The following is a 17,851-nucleotide window of genomic DNA, read 5'->3' as shown; positions in this document are numbered from 1 at the left end:
CAGGTGGCAGATCACTGGATATGGCCTAGTGCGGGGCAGCTAATAGTTGTATCTTTGTGTCACGTGCTGATATACCGAAAAGGGGGAGGGGTTCGATTTTATCTTTGAGAGCGTTCTTCCAAGGCAGAATCAATATATGAAGACTTCAATTTAGAATGAATAGCATCCAAATAAGATGAAGGGTAAAAGCATTGCGAGTTCCGTTCATAAATAGTGATTCCTACTTATATTTCTTCCATAGCCACTGATAAGTGCTACGCAACAAGATCTCATCAACTCTTCCACATAAGAATCTATTCTCAAGCCAACGAGTCAAGCGCAGATGTCAAGCTATACAGAATTAATTAGCCTGCTCTCATTGCCTCAAATGACCACGCGGGGTACTTACCGTCTCAGGCCCTCCGTCAGCTCCTCGTCACCCAGACTCGCGAACGCCAACCTGAACCATCCCGCCTCCTCACAATGCTCTTCACCTGGATGCAGAAATACTCCATGATCAACCAGGTGCTGCGCCAACGCAAACTCCCTATCTTGCCCACTCATGCCTGCGTCGGGCAGCCATGCAGATAGATTGACGTAAACAAATAACCCGGCGTTTCCACCTTTACGATATGGGATATTTGCCTTCTCTAGAGCGCCGGTGGTAACTTTGTAGGCGTTACTGAGACGGGAGCGGCAACGAGCTAGGAAGGATGTGTGAAATGCGCGGTCTTCGAGAATTGCGGTACCGATTGCAATGGAGGGACCCGAGGGGTTGTGAAAGCGGCTACAATAGTTAGTATGGAGAGGGAACAGAACCCTAAAGTATGTGGTGATCAGAGGGAGGGCCTACCCGATTGCGGTACAAGCGCGATATACGGGAACGCTGCGAGTGATGAGACAGCCGAGACGAAGACCTGCTGCACCGAAATCCTAAGTCAATTAGAGAGGGTGTCTGATTTGGAGACAGGACTTACTTTGCTCATCCCGTAAAGCACGTGGAGAAGCTCATCGTCTATAAGCCCGGTTGTGTCGAAAGACAGAACCGACGTGAAAGACATGGCATCTGGATTGCCAGTATCGAAGACAGAAAGTCCATAGACTTCGTCGCTGATGAGGTGAATTCGATGGTTTTGGCAAAAGGCCATGATTTTTCGCAGTGTTTCCCTCGGATAACATATCCCTTTCCCGTAATTAGAACCCTAGTCTGGATGCTCAGAGAGAATACTCACCCAGCGGGTTACTCGGGTTACTGATCATCAATGCCTTGATCCTCGTTCCACTCGCCTCGGCTTCCTTTATCGCTTCCTCAAATCGCTCCACTACCCCCTCTTCAAAAGAATCCAACCCTTCCATCCTCGCATAAACTATCCTCAACCTCGCCTCGTTGCTGAAGTCCAGCTCAAATCGCCCGTATATTGGAGAACTGACCAGAACCGCATCGCCTGGATCGCCCAGGCTGAACGCTAGCATATTCAAGATTCCTGTTATGCCGCTGGCGACTAATATCTGGTTCCCCTCTACGGGTATGAAGGGATTGAAGTGCTCATTCATGAAGGAAGCCATCGCTGCGGGAAAGAGGGGGCCACCTAGGGTACTATAACGGTAGAAGAATGCTGCTGCGGGGATTCTGACCTAGGCTGTGTAAGAGAGCTTTTGATAAATGAAAGAATGGAGGCTTGGGCATGCATCTGACATTTTCTGCGACGTATCTTTCCAGTTCTTCTTGAACCCCTGCCTGTATTGAGTGGTTAGTTCTGAGCAAGGTACCGAGGAGGCAGACCTACATTCTCGGCCGTGGCGAAGGATATCAAACCTGACGGATTTGAAACTTTATTGTATCTTTTTGAAGCTGGTGGTGCAAACCGCCATGGAATCTCTAATCCCGCAAGATTTTCTTGTCCTCGATTGGAAAGGAGGGATGCCATATTTATAATTTTGTGGTAAAAGTGTTGGCAACTAGAAGAAATCACAAGGCAGGGAGGCCAGTGTCTTGTACGAGACAGCAATGGGAATATAAAGGACAAGTACGATCTAACTTTGCAGGATTTATCCTTGCAATATGTCGCATTCCTTTTCAGTTCTCTTTGGAATCCTCACAAATTCAACGCGAAAAAGCAAACTTGCTCATTTGAGTCATTTCTGCCCATGGATGTTGATGAGTATATCAATAATTGGGAACAAATCAGGGTCTCTATATATAAGAGAAACCAGAACCTTCAACTCGAGATAGCCTCTGAGGCTCTGCTCTATACATTACGGTAGAAGACGTCAACAGGTTCGATAAGTGGGTAGAGTTTACATTGGAAAGGGTCTTATAAGCGAGAACCCTAAATTTAGTTTTAGGCGATCTCCATCAACTCGACAACAGACAACATCTTTTCCATAGACACAAATAATGATAAAGCCCTTGGCTTCTTTGACTGGTGCATCAATACATCAGATGTCTATTTATGATTGCATTTCCTCCCGAATTGCATTTCCTCCCGAACGGAACGGCGATACATGATGCTTGTGGCTAAAATGCCAGCCTTCAGAATCCGCGACCTCTGAGTGGTTCTGGGGCGGCGTACAGTGTATAGGTTCATGTTTCTTTTTGAGCTCACGTCGCCAAGTCATATTTCATTTGGTATCTTTTTTTTCTCTCTCCTCCAATAAATTATTTGGTTCGCATGGGAGATGGGGCTCAAGTGTCCTTCTCCCCATAGCTGCATAGTTGCATCCCATTGATCCCATCTCCATGCGATGATAGCGCCTTTGCTTATGATTTCCACCCTCCTTGATACCAGGACCCATTGAAGAATCCGGCGGAGTTGCAATAATTTTCCCCTTTATACCATCGAGCTGCATTTTAGATATTAGCATCAGTTGTTCTTTCTAGCATTGAAATCTAACCTGGTTCCTCGCACTGTCTGCACCCTATGGCATCTTAACAATGATATTTGGGATGCTGTAATCGGAGTAGAAGGTGTTGAAGGTTTCGAAGACTCTTTTGAAGGCAGCTTTGCACTCTCTTTGCTCTTGCTCAGTACGCAATCCATCACCCCCTCCAATCAGAACCAATTCCTCCAAACCTCTGAAGCAGCGGAAATAGCTGAGGTGGGACGAGAAACCCTCAGACCATACCTTCCAACCGGCGAACATCAATATACTCCAGTCATAACGTGGGACTTCTAGAGATTGGACGACCCCAAGTTCTTCTCTTTTGTTGCTCGTAGAGTACTGCATGAAGAGAGTAGCATCACCGGGATTTCGCTTGTGCAGGACGATCTTGTCAACCTTGGGGTCAAAGTAGTGGCCATGGAGAGCGGCAATGGTACCATTAGCTGGATGGCTGGCAAGCTGGTAGGGCTCCTGATAAAACTTTATAGTTGCAAAACGACTTTCGCGACAAATCTTGAAGGTGACTGGGTCCGGAGTGCGAGTATGGAGAATACCATTCCCGTCAATTGTGGCTCGAATTCGGCGAGCACGCATAAGGTGCCATATTTCATATCTCGCATTGGGTGGAAGGTTGAAGAATTGAGGAAAGTGCGTAACAGTAGGTACTTGATTGAAAAGTTCAACGTTTGAGTCTGGAAGCTCCTCAAGGAAGAATCTCGATGACTCCAAGTACTCCAAGTAGCGAGACATCTTGAGTGACGGGTCGAGCAAAGTAGCCTAACAAAGGAAGTCACTTCAAGTCAGTATATTCTTTCTAGAGTGTGACAAGATCTTCTACCTACGAAAGGTTTCTTCCCCCCAGCAAAGAGTTCTCAGATCTAGCAGGCGCTGACCTTCTAGGTCTAGATATGTGGAGGTACAGTGCTGTCCATAGGTTAGATGGTGGTGGTCTTGATGAAGCCGAAAAGCCCAAAGGATCAGCGTGCCAATATGCCAGACAAACGTCGGGTATATGTACTCACCTGACACTGAATTGCCTCCGAAAGTGATAAGATTTCTCAGGCACTGGAAGGTGAGGTAAAAGACCCCATTTCTGTCATATCCTGTTATTTTCAAGTGAAAAATCCTATTGCTATCTCATTTTATGGCAATAGACAGTGCAAGATATGCCTGGCCCTGGTTATATCGTTGGTATCAGACATCTACAGATATCCGATATAACGAAACCCTGCTCAAGCACCATGGTCGAATGACCCTTAGGCGAATGATCGTCAACTATTGGTCTTCTTTCTCACTCTTCTGAGTTATGGGCTATTGGTTTCCCTTCTTCACAAACAGGACAAGTAAGTTGAAATGAGAATGTTGAGACAAGCTATATATTCACAGAGAGTCCCCTAGCAGAAGATCCGGGTCGAAAGCTTCTAAGATCCACGAGATATTCAGCATCTCTTGGACAGCTTCATTTTGACCGTCTTCCGTGGAACGCCCTCCGACACCAATGCTTGAAAAAGAGCCATGCATGGCTCAATCCCTTACCAAAGTGTCGAGAAGTGGTCTTCGCGGTATCATCCTCATCCCCTTTTCCCCGAACCATCGCATCAGTACCGTCTGTCCCAAGACTCATTCCGGAAGGGCAAGGCGCTGTATCCTCCTCTCCTCTCTCTGATTCAACCCTCATGTTAGTCTGCGCAGTGCCATGGCTCATGCCATAAGCCACTGGATCCTCTCCTTCTCCCGCCAATCGAGTTCTTGACCTAGTTTCCTCGGTGCCGACGTTCGTGCCATAAGGCTTTGAGTCGACTGATCGTGTTCTCGTACTCTCACCAATACCGTTCACAGGTCGCTCTCCATTTCTCACCCAGCGAAGATTGTGGACGATTTTAGGCCGTACAAATCGTTCTTGCGTGAATTTCCACTCCTCTTCCCTTATGTAAGCCAAATGAGCTTTCATCTCGGCATGGTTTTCAAACACTTTCAGCAGTTGGCGATTGTTTCCATGGCGAAGATATCTTGGTTCATTTCCCGTCCACCCCAGACACCCAACGGCAATATAAGGTATTTTCGTACCGGGGTTTTCTCTTCGGAAAGCAAGATAGTAATACATGATGTCTTGCATAGTATCTAGCATGACTTGGCTCTGAAGCCCAATAGATTTTTCGTCTGCAGCCACGAGAACTCTCTTCAAAGGCAACCTTGCAAAAGATACCATGGGATCCTTCCGCTCACCACTCCAGTTTGGATGCACCATCACGTTCCGTAGCTCTCCCAATTGCGGGCGTATGGATTCCAGAGGATCATCCTGGGGAAAGGTTCTCCATGAGCCCAAAGTTGTCCACATCGGATCAAACCAAAGATAGTCAATCAATGGGCTGAAGTAGACCTTGGATGAATCAGTCAAAACCCGATACTTCCCATATAAGAACGCTGCTGCGCGTGATTCCCGGCACACCGACATGAGGGGCAAGGATCTCGGTGGCGCGGTGAACACTCCGCCCTCATTCTTTCGTATCCATCTCACGATGCGCGGTGCCAGTGAAGCCTCCCAAACCCTCGTTCTGATCTCCGGGGGAAGAGATGAGAAAAGGGGGAATGTCTTGCCGTCGTTTGACCGCTCTGCATGTCCTGAGGGTGGTGCGAGCAGCGGCATATCCGCAAAATACCGCGCATTTAAGGCATTCAGCTCTCTCGCTGCGCTGATATCTTCCATCGTAGTGCTAGTTTGAGTCTCAAATAGCGGACGAGCCGCGGCACTAAAGACTGCTCAATAGTCCCAAGCAGCAAGTAGAGCGAGGAGGCTGATTGAAATTTACTGGCGTTGCTGATCACGGCGGGTCACATTGAGCTTGCTCTTTATAGCGCATCATGAGCGATTGAATGCCGAGATAATATCTCACGATATCGCGAATACAGCGATGAATGGTTCGAAGTACGCATTTGAAGGTGAAGTGCTGGTGGTGAGGCTCTCGGGTGGCCGACGTAAACACTGGATGCCAACATCAAAATCACGTGCCATTCTCATCAGCTGATGTCGGAAGTTGAAAGACCAATTTATCAACTCCAAAACCAACTCGATTTCTCACCTCAACATGGTACACGATACATGACACGATCAGGGGACTGTCTTTCTATTCCAAGGTTCAATCGTTTCTTCAGTGATTAAAAACATATACACAACTAAACACCTACTACACATCAATCAACATGATGCGAGTCGCTCAAGTCAAGCCCCATCTCATCCCACTTCATCGCGCGGTCATTATTCGCATTCCACTCCAAGAGTTCGTCGAAGTTTCGACACGTATGCAAGGTCGAGAAATCAGGCATGGGAAGTTTTCGTGCTGGATTATCCAACGCATCGTAAAATGTCAACGGCGTCACATCAGCTGAGCACATGAGAACCTCGCGCAACATGTCGATGCAGTGATCTGGTCCTCCTCATTAGCCGCTTTTCACATATAATTCTGTTAAGAGTATCTCATTTTGTTTCCTTTCTTGGGGTTCTTCGAAGAAGAACATACCGTTATGAACCCTCATAGCTCTCTCACCTGCCTTCTTCCACTCCTTAATGTAATACTCCTTGTAAGTTGCCTTCCTCAACGAATTTAAACAATGCAGCAAGTGGAACACTTCCAGCATCCCCAGATATCCACCCCCGAATTCCTCCGGTATTCGGTGCAGGCGTCTGCTCGAGGTATCGGTTTTGTTTAGCAGTTTGAGATCAAATTCAAAAAGCCGTATGCCAGGGGTTGCGAGACCGATTCGTAGCCATGCGGCGTCGATTTCTGGACTCGGTGGCCCACGGTATGGGTTTTCTTGGATGATTTCTGCGTTGAGATGGCGCGGCTCTTGGTAAGTTACTACTGGGAGAGCAGGTGCTGTAAGAACGGTTAGTCCTATTTCTGTGGGTTCAATAGAAGTTCGTACAATAAGTCGAAAGTTTTGAGTCGCATTTCTCTGTCGATGGTTGTCGCCTTGAGGCGACGAGCAATCCTAGGACATAGAAGCCGAAAAGGATTATATGGGAGGCTATAATAAGCCTTCTAGAATATGGACTCCTAGGTTGAAGTGGTTCATGATTCTCCCCCTTTTCAAAAATGTTGTCGTCTTGGTGTACCGGACGATAAATCGATCCAAATATGGTTCTCAAGACTTTGAAAGAAGCCATGGCCGAAGAATGATTATTTGGCGATGTGCCAGAGAAGGAATACATAGTACATTGTACGGTTCCCAGAACCCCTTACGAAGTACAGAGTTATTAAATAGTGAGTCCGTCGCGGGATAAAGTTCCCACTTGGTCGAAGGGCATCGTAACTCGTATTTCCTCTAGATAACATATTATTTGGTCTCTCTCTCCATATACTGGCATACTGCTGTTCTACGCCGCATACGCTGATTCGCTGTGTCGTTTAACACAACTGCCACTTTCTTAAATAGGTAGTTGGGTGTCAGCATTAGTATGCATTGACTGCTGACTACAGTAGTACAGTACGAAGTCTTGGATATGCGAACCTTTACTCGTGGCAATGGCTATGAATCTTACATAGGAAACAATCAATGCAATCAACTTCGACGCTACATTACTTGGCAATGTCGATCTATCTTATCAAGTCTTTGGCGTAACGCCGTCCAATTGGAGTATTTCCTAAGATCTCTTCATTGGGACATGTCTGCCCAGCATCTGCAAGAGGAAACCATCTAAAGTCTGAAATATAAATGCCAGCTGTGCTCTCAACATGTTCCCTACACAGCCCTAAGAATCATCCTCTCGAAATCATCAAGTCTCAAACCTCAAAATAGACCTTCTTAGTTTAGCAACAACCAGCCACCATGAAGTTCTCTACCATCGCTATCGTGCTTGTCCAGGCCGTCATGGCTCTTGCCGCTCCTGTTGAGCTCGTCAAGAATGAGGTACGCATTTCTAGATTCTCAATTAACAACTCCCCTTGTTGACTTACGTCCGCTAGGTTGCCAACCCCGCCGTCGGAGCCACAGCCGACTACTGCCCCAACAACATCTGTTAGAGAGTTCCAGTAGGTGACCAGCTGCAATATTTTCCATTCTGTTCAGGAAGGATATAAACTAATTGCTCTGGATAGTGACAATCAAGCAGATCCTTCACCTGTCACATTTAAGGCTGTCGAATGCGAGTTTGGAAGACTTGTGATAGTAATGCCTACAAAGAAGCAGTCAAGCAGACATCACGAATGAAGATAATCAGAACTTATGGATGTATTTATGGTCTCTTTTCCTTTCCTTTTCGGTTTGAAGTGGGCGAGTAGTTCTTTCAATGATTCCTCTTTGATCTCAAATTACGGCATCATTCGTCAAAATTGGACCCATTCTCCCATGTTCATGGCCTTGGGCCATGCCTCCTCTGCCACTGCCTGTAAGGCCAACTGCTTGTTTATTTTCTGATTGCTACGAGTAATGCTGTGACGCGATTATCAATTGCACGAGAATTCTTGATACTAAGTTAGTAACTAACACTACAGCCTCCTTTGATTTGCGTGTTTGGATATCTTTATCTATACTAAGCATGTTTATCATAGCCTACCATTATACTCCTACAATACACGATACTTAAACAGTGTTAAACTTTACTTGTGTATTCTAGTTCCTTGAATATGTTATTAAATATAGTAAAGTAGTTAAAAAAGGTACTTGTGTTAGCTGGCATGATCCCAGCTGAATGCCTACAAGGGACTACAAAAGAGTATATAAATTACAGAATAAATGTTTACCATACTATGCTTGACATGAGGTATCCAACAAAACCTAATACGGCCATATTTTCTCATACAAAGCTTTCTGCTTCTCATCTTCCACCATGTCCATCAACATCTCCTTCACACGCTTATTAACCGCTTGAGCCCGCTCATAATCTTCACGTAGAACCCTACCACCAACAGAAATCAAGTTCTGGTCTTGAAGTAGGTGTAACACCGTCCCAAGCTCTTCCAGTAACTCCATCTCCTCATTATGAAGCTCTAATTCGTGTTTCGTAAAGCTTATAGGACAAGAACTTGAGTTCGGAGAGATTTCTTTCCAATGAGCGGCGATGGTTATTAATGCGTGCCGGAAAGAGAAGACATCGTTCCGGCTCCATGTGCCAGAAACTAGAGAATCAGGCTGCGTCAATGTCGAGCTGTGGGAACAGTTTATTGCGGCCCAGCGCAGGGGGTTTTTAATTCGGGTGAGGTTCTGATAATGGTTGAGGATATCACCACTATTACCCGAGCGATTAACTGATTCGGAACCCTCTGATAGAGGTTCCAGTGTTTCCTCATAGCCACTAGGGGGAGGAAGCAGAGGTGGCACTTTATGCTGAAAGAAGATTTCGGTTACTGCAGTCGATTGCCAGTCAATAATGTAGTTGATCTTTTTCGTATCCGGGTCAACGAATATATTATCAAGGTGAAGATCCCGGTGGCAAAGGGTCTTGGAATGTAACTCCCCGGGGATGGTGGGCAGTAGATATGGAATGAGGGTGAGGTATCGTTTTAGAAGGGAAATGTATTCATCAGGCAATTCAGGCGTATCCACTGGCCGACAATAATTCATCTGGGGCTCCGCAAAGGTTTCGGTCCATTGTATCTCATTCTTTCCCATGGCCATCAGATAGTCGACAGCATTTGCCCCTCCTTAGGTTAGTAATATAACTGATCAAGTAAGAGCCTTTGCTTACATGGACCTCGATCTAAAGCCATTGTAGCTCGTCCGCCTTCCCATAGGACTGCCTGGGTCAAAGGTCCAAGTGCATACTTCTCTAGAATCGAGGCGTCGAGTTCCTTCGAAGAACTGCCAGAGGAAATAGATGCTTCAAGGCTTTGAGTAGGAATGCCTTTGGTTTCCAAGTCGGCCTTATAATAGATGCAGCCATGTTTCCGGAATAACACTGATGCAAGCTTTGCTTCTAAGTCCACGAGCTGATCTACAAGGCCTAGTTGTGATTCTCTTGGCCAATGGCGCCATAAGTTCCCTAATGGCTTGCCGGCAGCTTTCTCCTCAATAATATATTCGACGCCGACTGGATTTAGTGGGTTCAAAGAATAAGTATGTATGCGTGGTACAGGAAAATTCAAAACTTCTTGTAGCTATAGGATAGGGATTAGTCTTGACTAAATCAACTTGAACGCAATGAATGTACTCACGAAGCTTCGTGTAGCGACCTCAGATGCAGTTGTATAGAATGCTGACCCAGCATTAGGATTGGGTATCTTCGCTAGAACCTCCACGCCATTGTCCATTGTCATGAGAAATGCTTTGTTATACTGGCCTTCAAGACACTTCAGAACTTTTATACCTAAGGTACAACCATATAAGCATATATTAACTTCTATCATGGTCCAACTTTGGATTGACTTCCCTAGGTAACTACTAAGAATAGTGAATAGTGGCCTTACATGATTTAGCTCCAGGACCAGCAGTTTTAACAGCCACATCTAAGAGAGCTTCAAGGTTGAATCTGCGATAACGCGCAGCAAGTTTCTCGGACTCATCTGATCTAGATCACGTTAGGTCTGTAGTTAGTTGTATATAGCATGGAGTCGCAACCATACAGCCATCTGTAACGGGTGTATTGATATAGCTCCTCTTCTGAAATTACAGCTTCTGCTGTAGATAAGTACTTGTATACGAATATCTCCTGAAGGGAGTCATCTTTTATATCTCACCTGAGCCATCCTCGGTCTCCTTTCGAAGCACTGGTGATAGTCCTATGCCACACATCGTTCGAGAGCCCTCCTGGGGGTTGCGTAGAATAACTGTGCGCTGGGTGGCTCGGAGTATAAGGCCAGCTCTAAGTTGTGTGGACGCGTAAAAGCGCATCTTTGTTGCAGTACAATACCTAGATAGCTACATAGGTAGCTAAAAGGAATGTAGGTCAATCGGATTGGAAAATCTCGGTCTCACCCGGGGCACCCTCGATCCCTGTTTTCTGTATTAGAGCTCTAATTCGTATTAGTATCGACCACAAATACCAATTACTATTAGAGCTAAAGTTATTCAGAAGACTGTCCTCTCTGAAGACGGTCGGAAGACCCACGATTATTCAGGCTTGTAAGCACAAAGCTCAAGGGATACACCTTCTAAAATACGGATCTTCTCGCAGTGCACGATTCATTTAGGAGGCATCTTTGCTAGAAGTGATTTATTCTACAGCGTAATTTTGTAGGACATTTTGACATACAAAAACGCGTACAGGAGACTTTCTAGCAATTTTGGAAAGCTCGATTTTGATGGCTTTTGATATCTGGTTGAGGACTCTTCAAATCTACACCGTCCTTGTATAGCCTGACCATCCGCCAATCCTCCGGATTAGATCATGAGCCTCTCCACCTTATCCTTAAGCCCCCTGATTTGTGCCATCAGGTCGCTTGCCTCGTTGGTCGTGATGCTTGCGGCGATGACAGAGCGACTGACACCACATGCCCGACCAAGCGCAGTCTTGCTGGGAACGAAGATATATGGCACGTTCTTATCTTCCGCCAACAGAGGGAGATGAAGAAGGATCGCGAGTGGCGCGGTGTCTGCAGCGAGAACGACGATCTCCGCTATACCACGGTTGAGTGTCTTCGTAGCTGTAGAAAAGCATCGCGTTAGCATCCAGACTCGATTCGAATGTATTATAGGGTACATACCTTCGTTTGCACCTTTCTTAAGCTGGCGGAAATGGCTGGCTTGCTGAACAAGATCCAGGATTTCCTGTGTGAGGTCGGCGCCAGCCAGAGGCCACGCTGCAAAGCATTAGCAAGGGGGCCACACGCAGGACCACGGCATCAACATACCAGCTGCGTTTTGTTCAGACATGATGAGATTTTGCGGAAGGATCACGGCCTGTACGTTGGCTCACCCTTTGCGCTGATTCGAAGGAGAAAGCTTTCGATGTTTGAAGAAAAGATTTGCTTTGCTGCGCTTCAAAAGTTATACTGTGCGGCTATCTTTTCTGCCGCCTCACCGCTCTGAGCTAAGCCAATAAGAAGAGGCCCACCGACAATTCTCGACCCTATTGGACGTCATTATGACTAAGCACAAACTCCTGCATGGATCTCTATCTAATCTATCTGATCTATACAGGATCACCACGGATTTCTTGTAATGTGATGCAAGGAGTCAATACCCAAGAAGTGGACAATGGTAGGTTCCCGTCGCTCATATTGGAAAGCTAAATTGGAATCCTCACCCTACCAACCATTCCCCATCCCCTCCCATGCACTCCCATCCACAGATTCCCCATCCAGACCGCCAAAGCCATCATCAACCCACTCCATCTTTTCTAACTCCCTCACGAAGAAATCATGTTCCTCCGTCAGTAATTTCGTATCGGCACCCATCTTATCCCGGTATCGTTTAATGTTATGCCAATGCGTAAGGGCTCGCAGTGCCTGTTCCAACGGGAGAGCTTCTTCTACCTCCGCATCAATATCACTGCCCGCTAACCAATCGTCTCTTAATTCTGGTCTGCAATGGAGGTAGACTGCGGTGATGACGCGCATGTGGCCCTGCCGCCATTTACGGCCGCAGTACGGGACTTGGTTCTTGAAAAGCTTGAGAGTGTAGAGTCTCAGTTCCGGCTGCGGAATCTTGAGACTCTTTTTCAAAATGTTGGAGCTTTTGTATTGAACCAGAAGTAAATTCCGATGGGCTTTGTTCTTGCATATTTTTTGCATAACACGCAAGAAATTGATGCAGGAGGCGAAATTCCGCCACGAGAACTCCGTAATAGGCTCGGGTGGTAGTTCAGTGATGGGATGCCCTAGCTCGTCAACTTGAGGGATGGGCCGTCGTCCTTCTGTTTTTCCTTCTTTGAAGGCAAGAGCTGGCAGCTTACCCTCGTTGTCGGGGACAGCAGGGGGAGGTTCGCGGCGGAGTTTGATGGGTGGTGGAGCGGCTTCATCTTCTTCGCTTCCTTCTGGTTCAAGATCGTGTGGTGCATACTTGCTATTTGCGTTGCAGAACGCGAAGAAGCTTATTCGTAAGTATGGAACTCGGAATCGAAGCGTGAAACTCACCTCATGTCATCGCGATCCGTTTTACTATCTACGACCTTGTCGATCTCTTGGTGGGCGAACAGTTTCAGTACTAACGGGAGGTAATTCGAATCGAGGAGAAGTTGAGTGAAATACTCGAATTTCAAGATGTCTGCATTGGATCAGCTTTTCCTTGCTGAGCTAGTAGGTAATAACTCACGTGAAACTTTGAACCATTTCAAGAGGATGAGGAGAATTCCAGATACGGCCTTGGCGGTGATCTCCCGGGACCTCATCGCCTCAATCTCATCAACGGGCAATTCTGCAGGATCGATAGAATTAGGAAGAGGAATATTGGCAGGATCTTGTTGTTTATTCTGCCCTTGGCCCACGCCATTGGCGCGAACGTTGGTCTCTTGTCTGTAGCTAGGCCCAGAGCCTCCTTGGGCCTGACCTAATGGTTGGGTGATGAGGGCAGTGACATTGGCCAATATTGCTTTCAGTAAAACTATGACCAGGGACTGGAGATGGGGTAACGCTTCTCTCTGAAGACTGTCAGTGCTATTATATGTTTACACAGGGCAAAACTTACATAGAAATCTTCAACAATGTCCAGCTTCGCCTTGACTTCAGGATCGACGTCCAGATTGGGCCCATAATCAACATGACGTGCCGGGGGTTTCGGTTCATCAGTGGTGAGCTTCTTTGCCAAAAGATCGTCTAAGTCCAGCTCTTCTATATCGTCGTCGTGGTCGTCATCCCATCCTCGCTCGAATTTCAGAAACCTCTCGCGCTCATCCCATAACTGTCGCATGGCTCGTGTCATGCGCATTCGTTTCGCAAACAACTCCCCGGCCTCCAAGATCGATGTTGGGATGTCGCTTCCATCCCATTTGCGACCGACCAGTTGTTCTTGCAATCCAGCCTTTCCCTTGCCACCAGCACTGTTACTAGTGCTGTCCAGCGGAGGGTACATAAAAGGAAAATTCTGGTTTGTTTGATAGTTTTGCTTCTTTCCAGCCTTTCCACCCACAGGGGGCGATGGAGGTGGTGAGGGGGCCGGTGTCGCAATATGAACGGGCTGGTGAAGGATAGAAGCTCCACTACTGTTGACATTCATTGGGGGAGGTATGATGCCATTGGATCCATTGGCCCTACTCGGTCGGTTTGGGAGAGGTGGGAGAATGGAGTTGTTGTCTGGTTCGAGGGGAAGTAAAGGTGGCGGTGGGGTATAAGCGGGATACTTGGACGTAATTTCCTGGCGGAATATATGATAATCGAGAGGTGAGGCTGTAATTAATTTACCGCCATCACCATTGAAGTTTGTCAATTCGTCAGTGGCCTTTTTGATCTTGTTGACTTCGGCTGTCCCTCCAAAGACGAGTAAAATGGATTTCCAGAAAAGGAGGAAGATCTGGATATGTTGTTAGCAAGGCAGACATACCGCATAGGGTTACTGACTCTTGTTTGGGGGAGTTCATTTGCTTCGTCCCATCGTAGCCGTGCAGTAATTGTAATCAGGTAATCTACAATCCTCGGGTTTAATTGTACTGCCAAATGTCAGCAAAATTCAGCCGTAGGTATAGTCATCCTTACATATTTTTGTCTTCGCATATTTGAGAGATTCTGGGTCATTTCGAATACCTTCAATCACCAAATACATTATCGTAGTAACATTATCAAGTTCATCCTGGATAAATGGAATGTCTTCTTCCAGCAATTGTGTTTCTCGAAATTCATCGTCCCTGGAGAGATTAGCAAATTTCCAAGTGGCACAGGGGAATTCTCACCAAAGGCGCTTAAAGGAGTCCTGCATGACCTGGAACAGATGTCGTATGCCATCTGCCTCCGCAACGAGCAGTATGCCAGCTTTCATGTGGTCAAGCTGAGATTTTGTAGCTCTCGTTTTGGGTCTCGGTGCTCCATCATCCCCTGGTTTTCCATGGGACTCTTTTTCAACGGCCTTCCCTTTGCCCTTCCATTCTCCATGCTCTTCCGGTTTTCCAGCAGTCTCGTTCCAAACCCCCAGAATGATGTGTAATATGGTCTGCAGACTCTTGCACCGCCTTCGAAGGTCTGTTGCCAGCAACCCATTGCTTTCTTGTTTGACAAACTGCTCCCGTTCCTCTTGGTCCGCCTCCAGCCACGGCTTCCCCGCGAATTTATTCCATCGCCTCTCAAAAGTGTCCTTTGCTCTGTGCAAGCGCCTGAATTCGGCCTCATTGTACGAGAACCATTCGTCCACCTCTTCCTCAAATGGCGCTGTATCTGCATACGTAAACGCGTATGATGTGGGATCCACTTTGGGAAACTCAGTAACGATGCGCCGGAGCTGCACCAACGAGAGCGAATCCGTTGGATTGCCGACCTGTTGCGGAGATGGAGGAGGGGGCGGTTGATGGGGCGGGGGAGGCTGAGGCTGGTTCCGCTGGAGCTGTGGTCGCCCCATTGGAATACTGGTCAGCGGTTGAGGGGCAGGAAGGCCAACATCTGCAAGGCCAGTGTCTGCTACATCGGCATCGCCCTTGGATTTGCTTGGGCCACCGTGGGCTGGTTTCGACCATAAGGAGGCCATGGTGGGTATCTTCGGAACGTCTCAGTCGTAAAGCAACATCATCGTGACATATTAGGGCTGGGAAAACATCTCCAGCATCGTATCGGCGTGAATGGACAGGCGGGATGATGTTGTCAGTGTTGAGGCGCGAAGAGGCCAAGATAGAGGAGCTCTGGGATCGACAAGACAACCAGAAGGCTCGCTTATGATAAGCGCCGATGAGAGAGACGATAAGGAACGCACGGCGAGGCTGCCCCCCTTATGATTAGGAGAAAAGGGAGAAAAATAGGATGGCTTCGTGGACTGTCAGGATCAGCAAAAGGAAGAGCCGCTATTGACAATATCGACGGCTGTATGTTCAAACAAGGGCTCGAAGATGAAGATAGGGGGTAAGGTGTTTGAAAAAGAGGGCAAAAAAAATTTGGCAAAAAAGGATTGTACATTCCATGCCAGGGAGTCGAACCCTGCGCTACCGCGAACTATCTGTGCAAGCACATGAGAGGCGGAAATGTTACCGATACACCAGCATGGAGTAACTTGTAACATAGGCTATTTGTTGAGAGCAATTTCTAATCATCATTTATGTGCCCTTCTTATTACGGTCTCCCCTGGCACGCGTCTCTGAGTCTCTCTCGAGGCCTTCACCGCCAACTCCTTTTGGCTCTAACTAAACAATATATCCAGAACACCCACGGCAGAAAAAGCGCCAGTCAGTCGCACATCACATCGCCATATCCAACACTCTCCGATGCAGTGTTTACGCCTGAAGACGAGGTGGAAATTCTCCAATCCCTCGAGCAAGCAACCATGTCTTCCATTACCGATACGGCGCGCTCTGCAACAACCGCGCTGCCCCGGCTCCCGCAAATTCTCCTCGAGGCGCGCAGAGGATCCCGACAACCAGCCTGAGCGGCCGGACGAGAGTTTCGAGCAACTCATCGCGAGATTTGGTCATCCTGGGAAATGGCCCAAAGACCAAATATTCAAAGCTTCAAAGAACGAGACCCTGACGAACGAGCTGGAGCGATATTATTCTCGGGTTCAGATCTTCCCCATCCTTCCCTTGCCCTTTCGTGGACCCATGCCCAGACTCCTCATAACTTATAAAGAGCCAATGTCGAAGGAAACAATTGGGCGCTGGCGGCGTGCTATATGGCTATATAGGATTGCATGGCTGGTTGGGATTGGCTATCTCATCAATACCTACATTCTCTCCGACTCAACTAATTCCAAAGGACATGCAATCTTCGACGCCCCAAGATTCGTACCATTCTCTATCGTCGCCAGAGAAGATGTCTCTCCCACAAGCTTTATTCTCACCCTTCGACCCTCCCACGGTGTAAAACCAGGCGTGGATCCATATGCGGATGAGTGGGATAAGGGGACCTGGTCTGTAGAATTTAAACAACCACAGTTGCAAATTGCTAGATCATATACACCGTTACCACCAAACTCTGATGTTCAAGACCCGGGTGACCTTCGATTTCTTATACGCAAAGAGCGGGGCGGAGAAGTGTCGAATTACTTGGCTCGACTTCCTGTTGGTGGGAAGGTTGAAATAAGGGGCCCGCATCCAGAAATCGACCTCCCAAGAGATATAACGGATGTTGTATTTTTGGCTGGTGGGACAGGTATTGCTCCAGCAATGCAAGTTGCATATACGCTGCTTGACAAGAGAACTGGAGATGAGAGGCCAAGAATACATATCGTGTGGGCAAATCGGAAACGGGAGGATTGTGTTGGGGGTGTGGACTCGTCTTCTGCGGGGAGTTTAACGGAAGATCCACTTCAATCAACTGGCACTATTGTAAGGGAGTTACAGATGATGCAAAATAGCCATCCAGAGCACCTAAGCGTGGATTATCTTGTCGACGAGGAAGGGACCTTTCTAGATCAAACGAAGATATCTGCGCTCACGACGGGGATATCACAGAGCAGTGCAAGCACTGGCTCGAAGCTCATCTTTGTCTCTGGGCCAGAGGGCTTCATCAATGTCCTAGCCGGGCCGAAGAAATGGGAGGACGGGGAGGAGAAGCAGGGAGAAGTGGGCGGGGTAATTGGACGGATGGGAGTAACGGACTGGAAAGTCTGGAAACTGTGAAGTTAAGTCTGGACGTCGTTCCTATTTTACATGTATGATAAATAATATGTACAATATATGTTCGCTATGGTCACGGAGGGTAGATGCCTTGGCTTCAGATTCCCAGGAAGTCTGTATCCATCTCTTCAAGTAGCATGCTGGGCGCAAGAAATGAATAACAAGCTCGTGATGGGAATGCCTTCAACTCGGTATCACACCCGCACGAAGCAAAGGCTCCAATACACAGCTGCTCAATCTGAGAGTTCTCCCGCAGTGAAGATCATGCCACTCTCTGGCAAAACGGGCGAAGAGATCTCCTTTGGGCCCCCTCGGGGAGAAAAGAGAATTTATTTTTGGGTTTGTGGGGGGGGGGGGGGGGGGGGGGGG

At 47.4% G+C, this 17,851-nt stretch overlaps 8 protein-coding genes across 8 annotated transcripts; 1 reads left to right on the top strand and 7 right to left on the bottom strand.

Moving 5' to 3' along the window:
* Nucleotides 1–143: 143 nt before the first annotated feature.
* On the bottom strand, nt 144–1,999 carry M430DRAFT_68960 (hypothetical protein). Its single transcript, XM_024869396.1, has 7 exons — nt 1,767–1,999; nt 1,676–1,717; nt 1,212–1,614; nt 957–1,162; nt 833–912; nt 389–766; nt 144–330 (listed from the first exon to the last, which is right to left on the bottom strand). Exons 1-7 carry the CDS (start codon nt 1,905–1,907, stop codon nt 300–302), a joined length of 1,281 nt encoding a protein of 426 aa, XP_024717651.1. The 5' UTR covers nt 1,908–1,999; the 3' UTR covers nt 144–299.
* An 899-nt stretch (nt 2,000–2,898) lies between these two features.
* M430DRAFT_21835 (hypothetical protein) lies at nt 2,899–3,612 on the bottom strand (the record flags this gene model as incomplete). The annotated part of the gene is made up of 1 exon (XM_024864578.1): nt 2,899–3,612. The coding sequence occupies one exon, from the start codon at nt 3,610–3,612 to the stop codon at nt 2,899–2,901; it is 714 nt and encodes a 237-aa protein (XP_024717650.1).
* Nucleotides 3,613–4,250: 638 nt separating this feature from the next.
* Nucleotides 4,251–5,779, bottom strand: M430DRAFT_36790 (hypothetical protein). Its single transcript, XM_024866995.1, has one exon. The coding sequence runs from the start codon at nt 5,567–5,569 to the stop codon at nt 4,322–4,324; it is 1,248 nt and encodes a 415-aa protein (XP_024717649.1). The 5' UTR covers nt 5,570–5,779; the 3' UTR covers nt 4,251–4,321.
* A 275-nt stretch (nt 5,780–6,054) lies between these two features.
* On the bottom strand, nt 6,055–6,666 carry M430DRAFT_108439 (hypothetical protein; the record flags this gene model as incomplete). Its single annotated transcript, XM_024861212.1, has 2 exons — nt 6,055–6,293; nt 6,381–6,666. Coding segments are annotated over 2 exons (525 nt in total), but the record flags the coding sequence as incomplete, so codon positions are not given.
* A 1,935-nt stretch (nt 6,667–8,601) lies between these two features.
* M430DRAFT_68958 (hypothetical protein) lies at nt 8,602–10,689 on the bottom strand (the record flags this gene model as incomplete). Its single annotated transcript, XM_024869395.1, has 6 exons — nt 8,602–9,500; nt 9,548–9,956; nt 10,014–10,165; nt 10,266–10,366; nt 10,422–10,476; nt 10,536–10,689. 6 exons carry the CDS (start codon nt 10,687–10,689, stop codon nt 8,638–8,640), a joined length of 1,734 nt encoding a protein of 577 aa, XP_024717647.1. The 3' UTR covers nt 8,602–8,637.
* A 267-nt stretch (nt 10,690–10,956) lies between these two features.
* Nucleotides 10,957–11,784, bottom strand: M430DRAFT_174956 (hypothetical protein). The gene is made up of 3 exons (XM_024863684.1): nt 11,649–11,784; nt 11,502–11,597; nt 10,957–11,441 (listed from the first exon to the last, which is right to left on the bottom strand). The coding sequence occupies exons 1-3, from the start codon at nt 11,668–11,670 to the stop codon at nt 11,179–11,181; spliced, it is 381 nt and encodes a 126-aa protein (XP_024717646.1). The 5' UTR covers nt 11,671–11,784; the 3' UTR covers nt 10,957–11,178.
* Nucleotides 11,785–11,883: 99 nt separating this feature from the next.
* On the bottom strand, nt 11,884–15,525 carry M430DRAFT_145307 (hypothetical protein). The gene is made up of 7 exons (XM_024862939.1): nt 14,621–15,525; nt 14,427–14,575; nt 14,292–14,380; nt 13,423–14,244; nt 13,051–13,375; nt 12,873–13,002; nt 11,884–12,828 (listed from the first exon to the last, which is right to left on the bottom strand). The coding sequence occupies exons 1-7, from the start codon at nt 15,403–15,405 to the stop codon at nt 12,045–12,047; spliced, it is 3,084 nt and encodes a 1,027-aa protein (XP_024717645.1). The 5' UTR covers nt 15,406–15,525; the 3' UTR covers nt 11,884–12,044.
* Nucleotides 15,526–16,109: 584 nt separating this feature from the next.
* Nucleotides 16,110–17,674, top strand: M430DRAFT_36788 (hypothetical protein). The gene has a single exon (XM_024866994.1). It carries the CDS (start codon nt 16,133–16,135, stop codon nt 17,483–17,485), a length of 1,353 nt encoding a protein of 450 aa, XP_024717644.1. The 5' UTR covers nt 16,110–16,132; the 3' UTR covers nt 17,486–17,674.
* The last annotated feature ends 177 nt before the right edge of the window (nt 17,675–17,851 follow it).

This window comes from Amorphotheca resinae (genome assembly GCF_003019875.1).
Source record: "Amorphotheca resinae ATCC 22711 unplaced genomic scaffold M430scaffold_11, whole genome shotgun sequence".
Taxonomy (NCBI): domain Eukaryota; kingdom Fungi; phylum Ascomycota; class Leotiomycetes; order Helotiales; family Amorphothecaceae; genus Amorphotheca; species Amorphotheca resinae.
This window is presented reverse-complemented; position numbering and strand designations above follow the sequence as displayed.

Excerpts from the sequence above, each read along its gene's own strand:
- M430DRAFT_68960 (XM_024869396.1), bottom strand. The coding sequence starts at position 1,907 with ATGGCATCCCTCCTTTCCAATCGAGGACAAGAAAATCTTGCGGGATTA. Across the intron at positions 1,615-1,675 it reads AAAGATACGTCGCAGAAAAT|GTCAGAATCCCCGCAGCAGC; the intron begins GTCAGATGCATG and ends TACACAGCCTAG. Across the intron at positions 913-956 it reads TGCTTTACGGGATGAGCAAA|GATTTCGGTGCAGCAGGTCT; the intron begins GTAAGTCCTGTC and ends TAATTGACTTAG.
- M430DRAFT_36790 (XM_024866995.1), bottom strand. The coding sequence starts at position 5,569 with ATGGAAGATATCAGCGCAGCGAGAGAGCTGAATGCCTTAAATGCGCGG.
- M430DRAFT_174956 (XM_024863684.1), bottom strand. The coding sequence starts at position 11,670 with ATGTCTGAACAAAACGCAGCTG. Across the intron at positions 11,598-11,648 it reads GTCTGAACAAAACGCAGCTG|CGTGGCCTCTGGCTGGCGCC; the intron begins GTATGTTGATGC and ends AATGCTTTGCAG. Across the intron at positions 11,442-11,501 it reads TAAGAAAGGTGCAAACGAAG|CTACGAAGACACTCAACCGT; the intron begins GTATGTACCCTA and ends GCTTTTCTACAG.
- M430DRAFT_145307 (XM_024862939.1), bottom strand. The coding sequence starts at position 15,405 with ATGGCCTCCTTATGGTCGAAACCAGCCCACGGTGGCCCAAGCAAATCC. Across the intron at positions 14,245-14,291 it reads ATGAACTCCCCCAAACAAGA|ATCTTCCTCCTTTTCTGGAA; the intron begins GTCAGTAACCCT and ends CAACATATCCAG. Across the intron at positions 13,376-13,422 it reads ACATTGTTGAAGATTTCTAT|AGAGAAGCGTTACCCCATCT; the intron begins GTAAGTTTTGCC and ends GACAGTCTTCAG.
- M430DRAFT_36788 (XM_024866994.1), top strand. The coding sequence starts at position 16,133 with ATGCAGTGTTTACGCCTGAAGACGAGGTGGAAATTCTCCAATCCCTCG.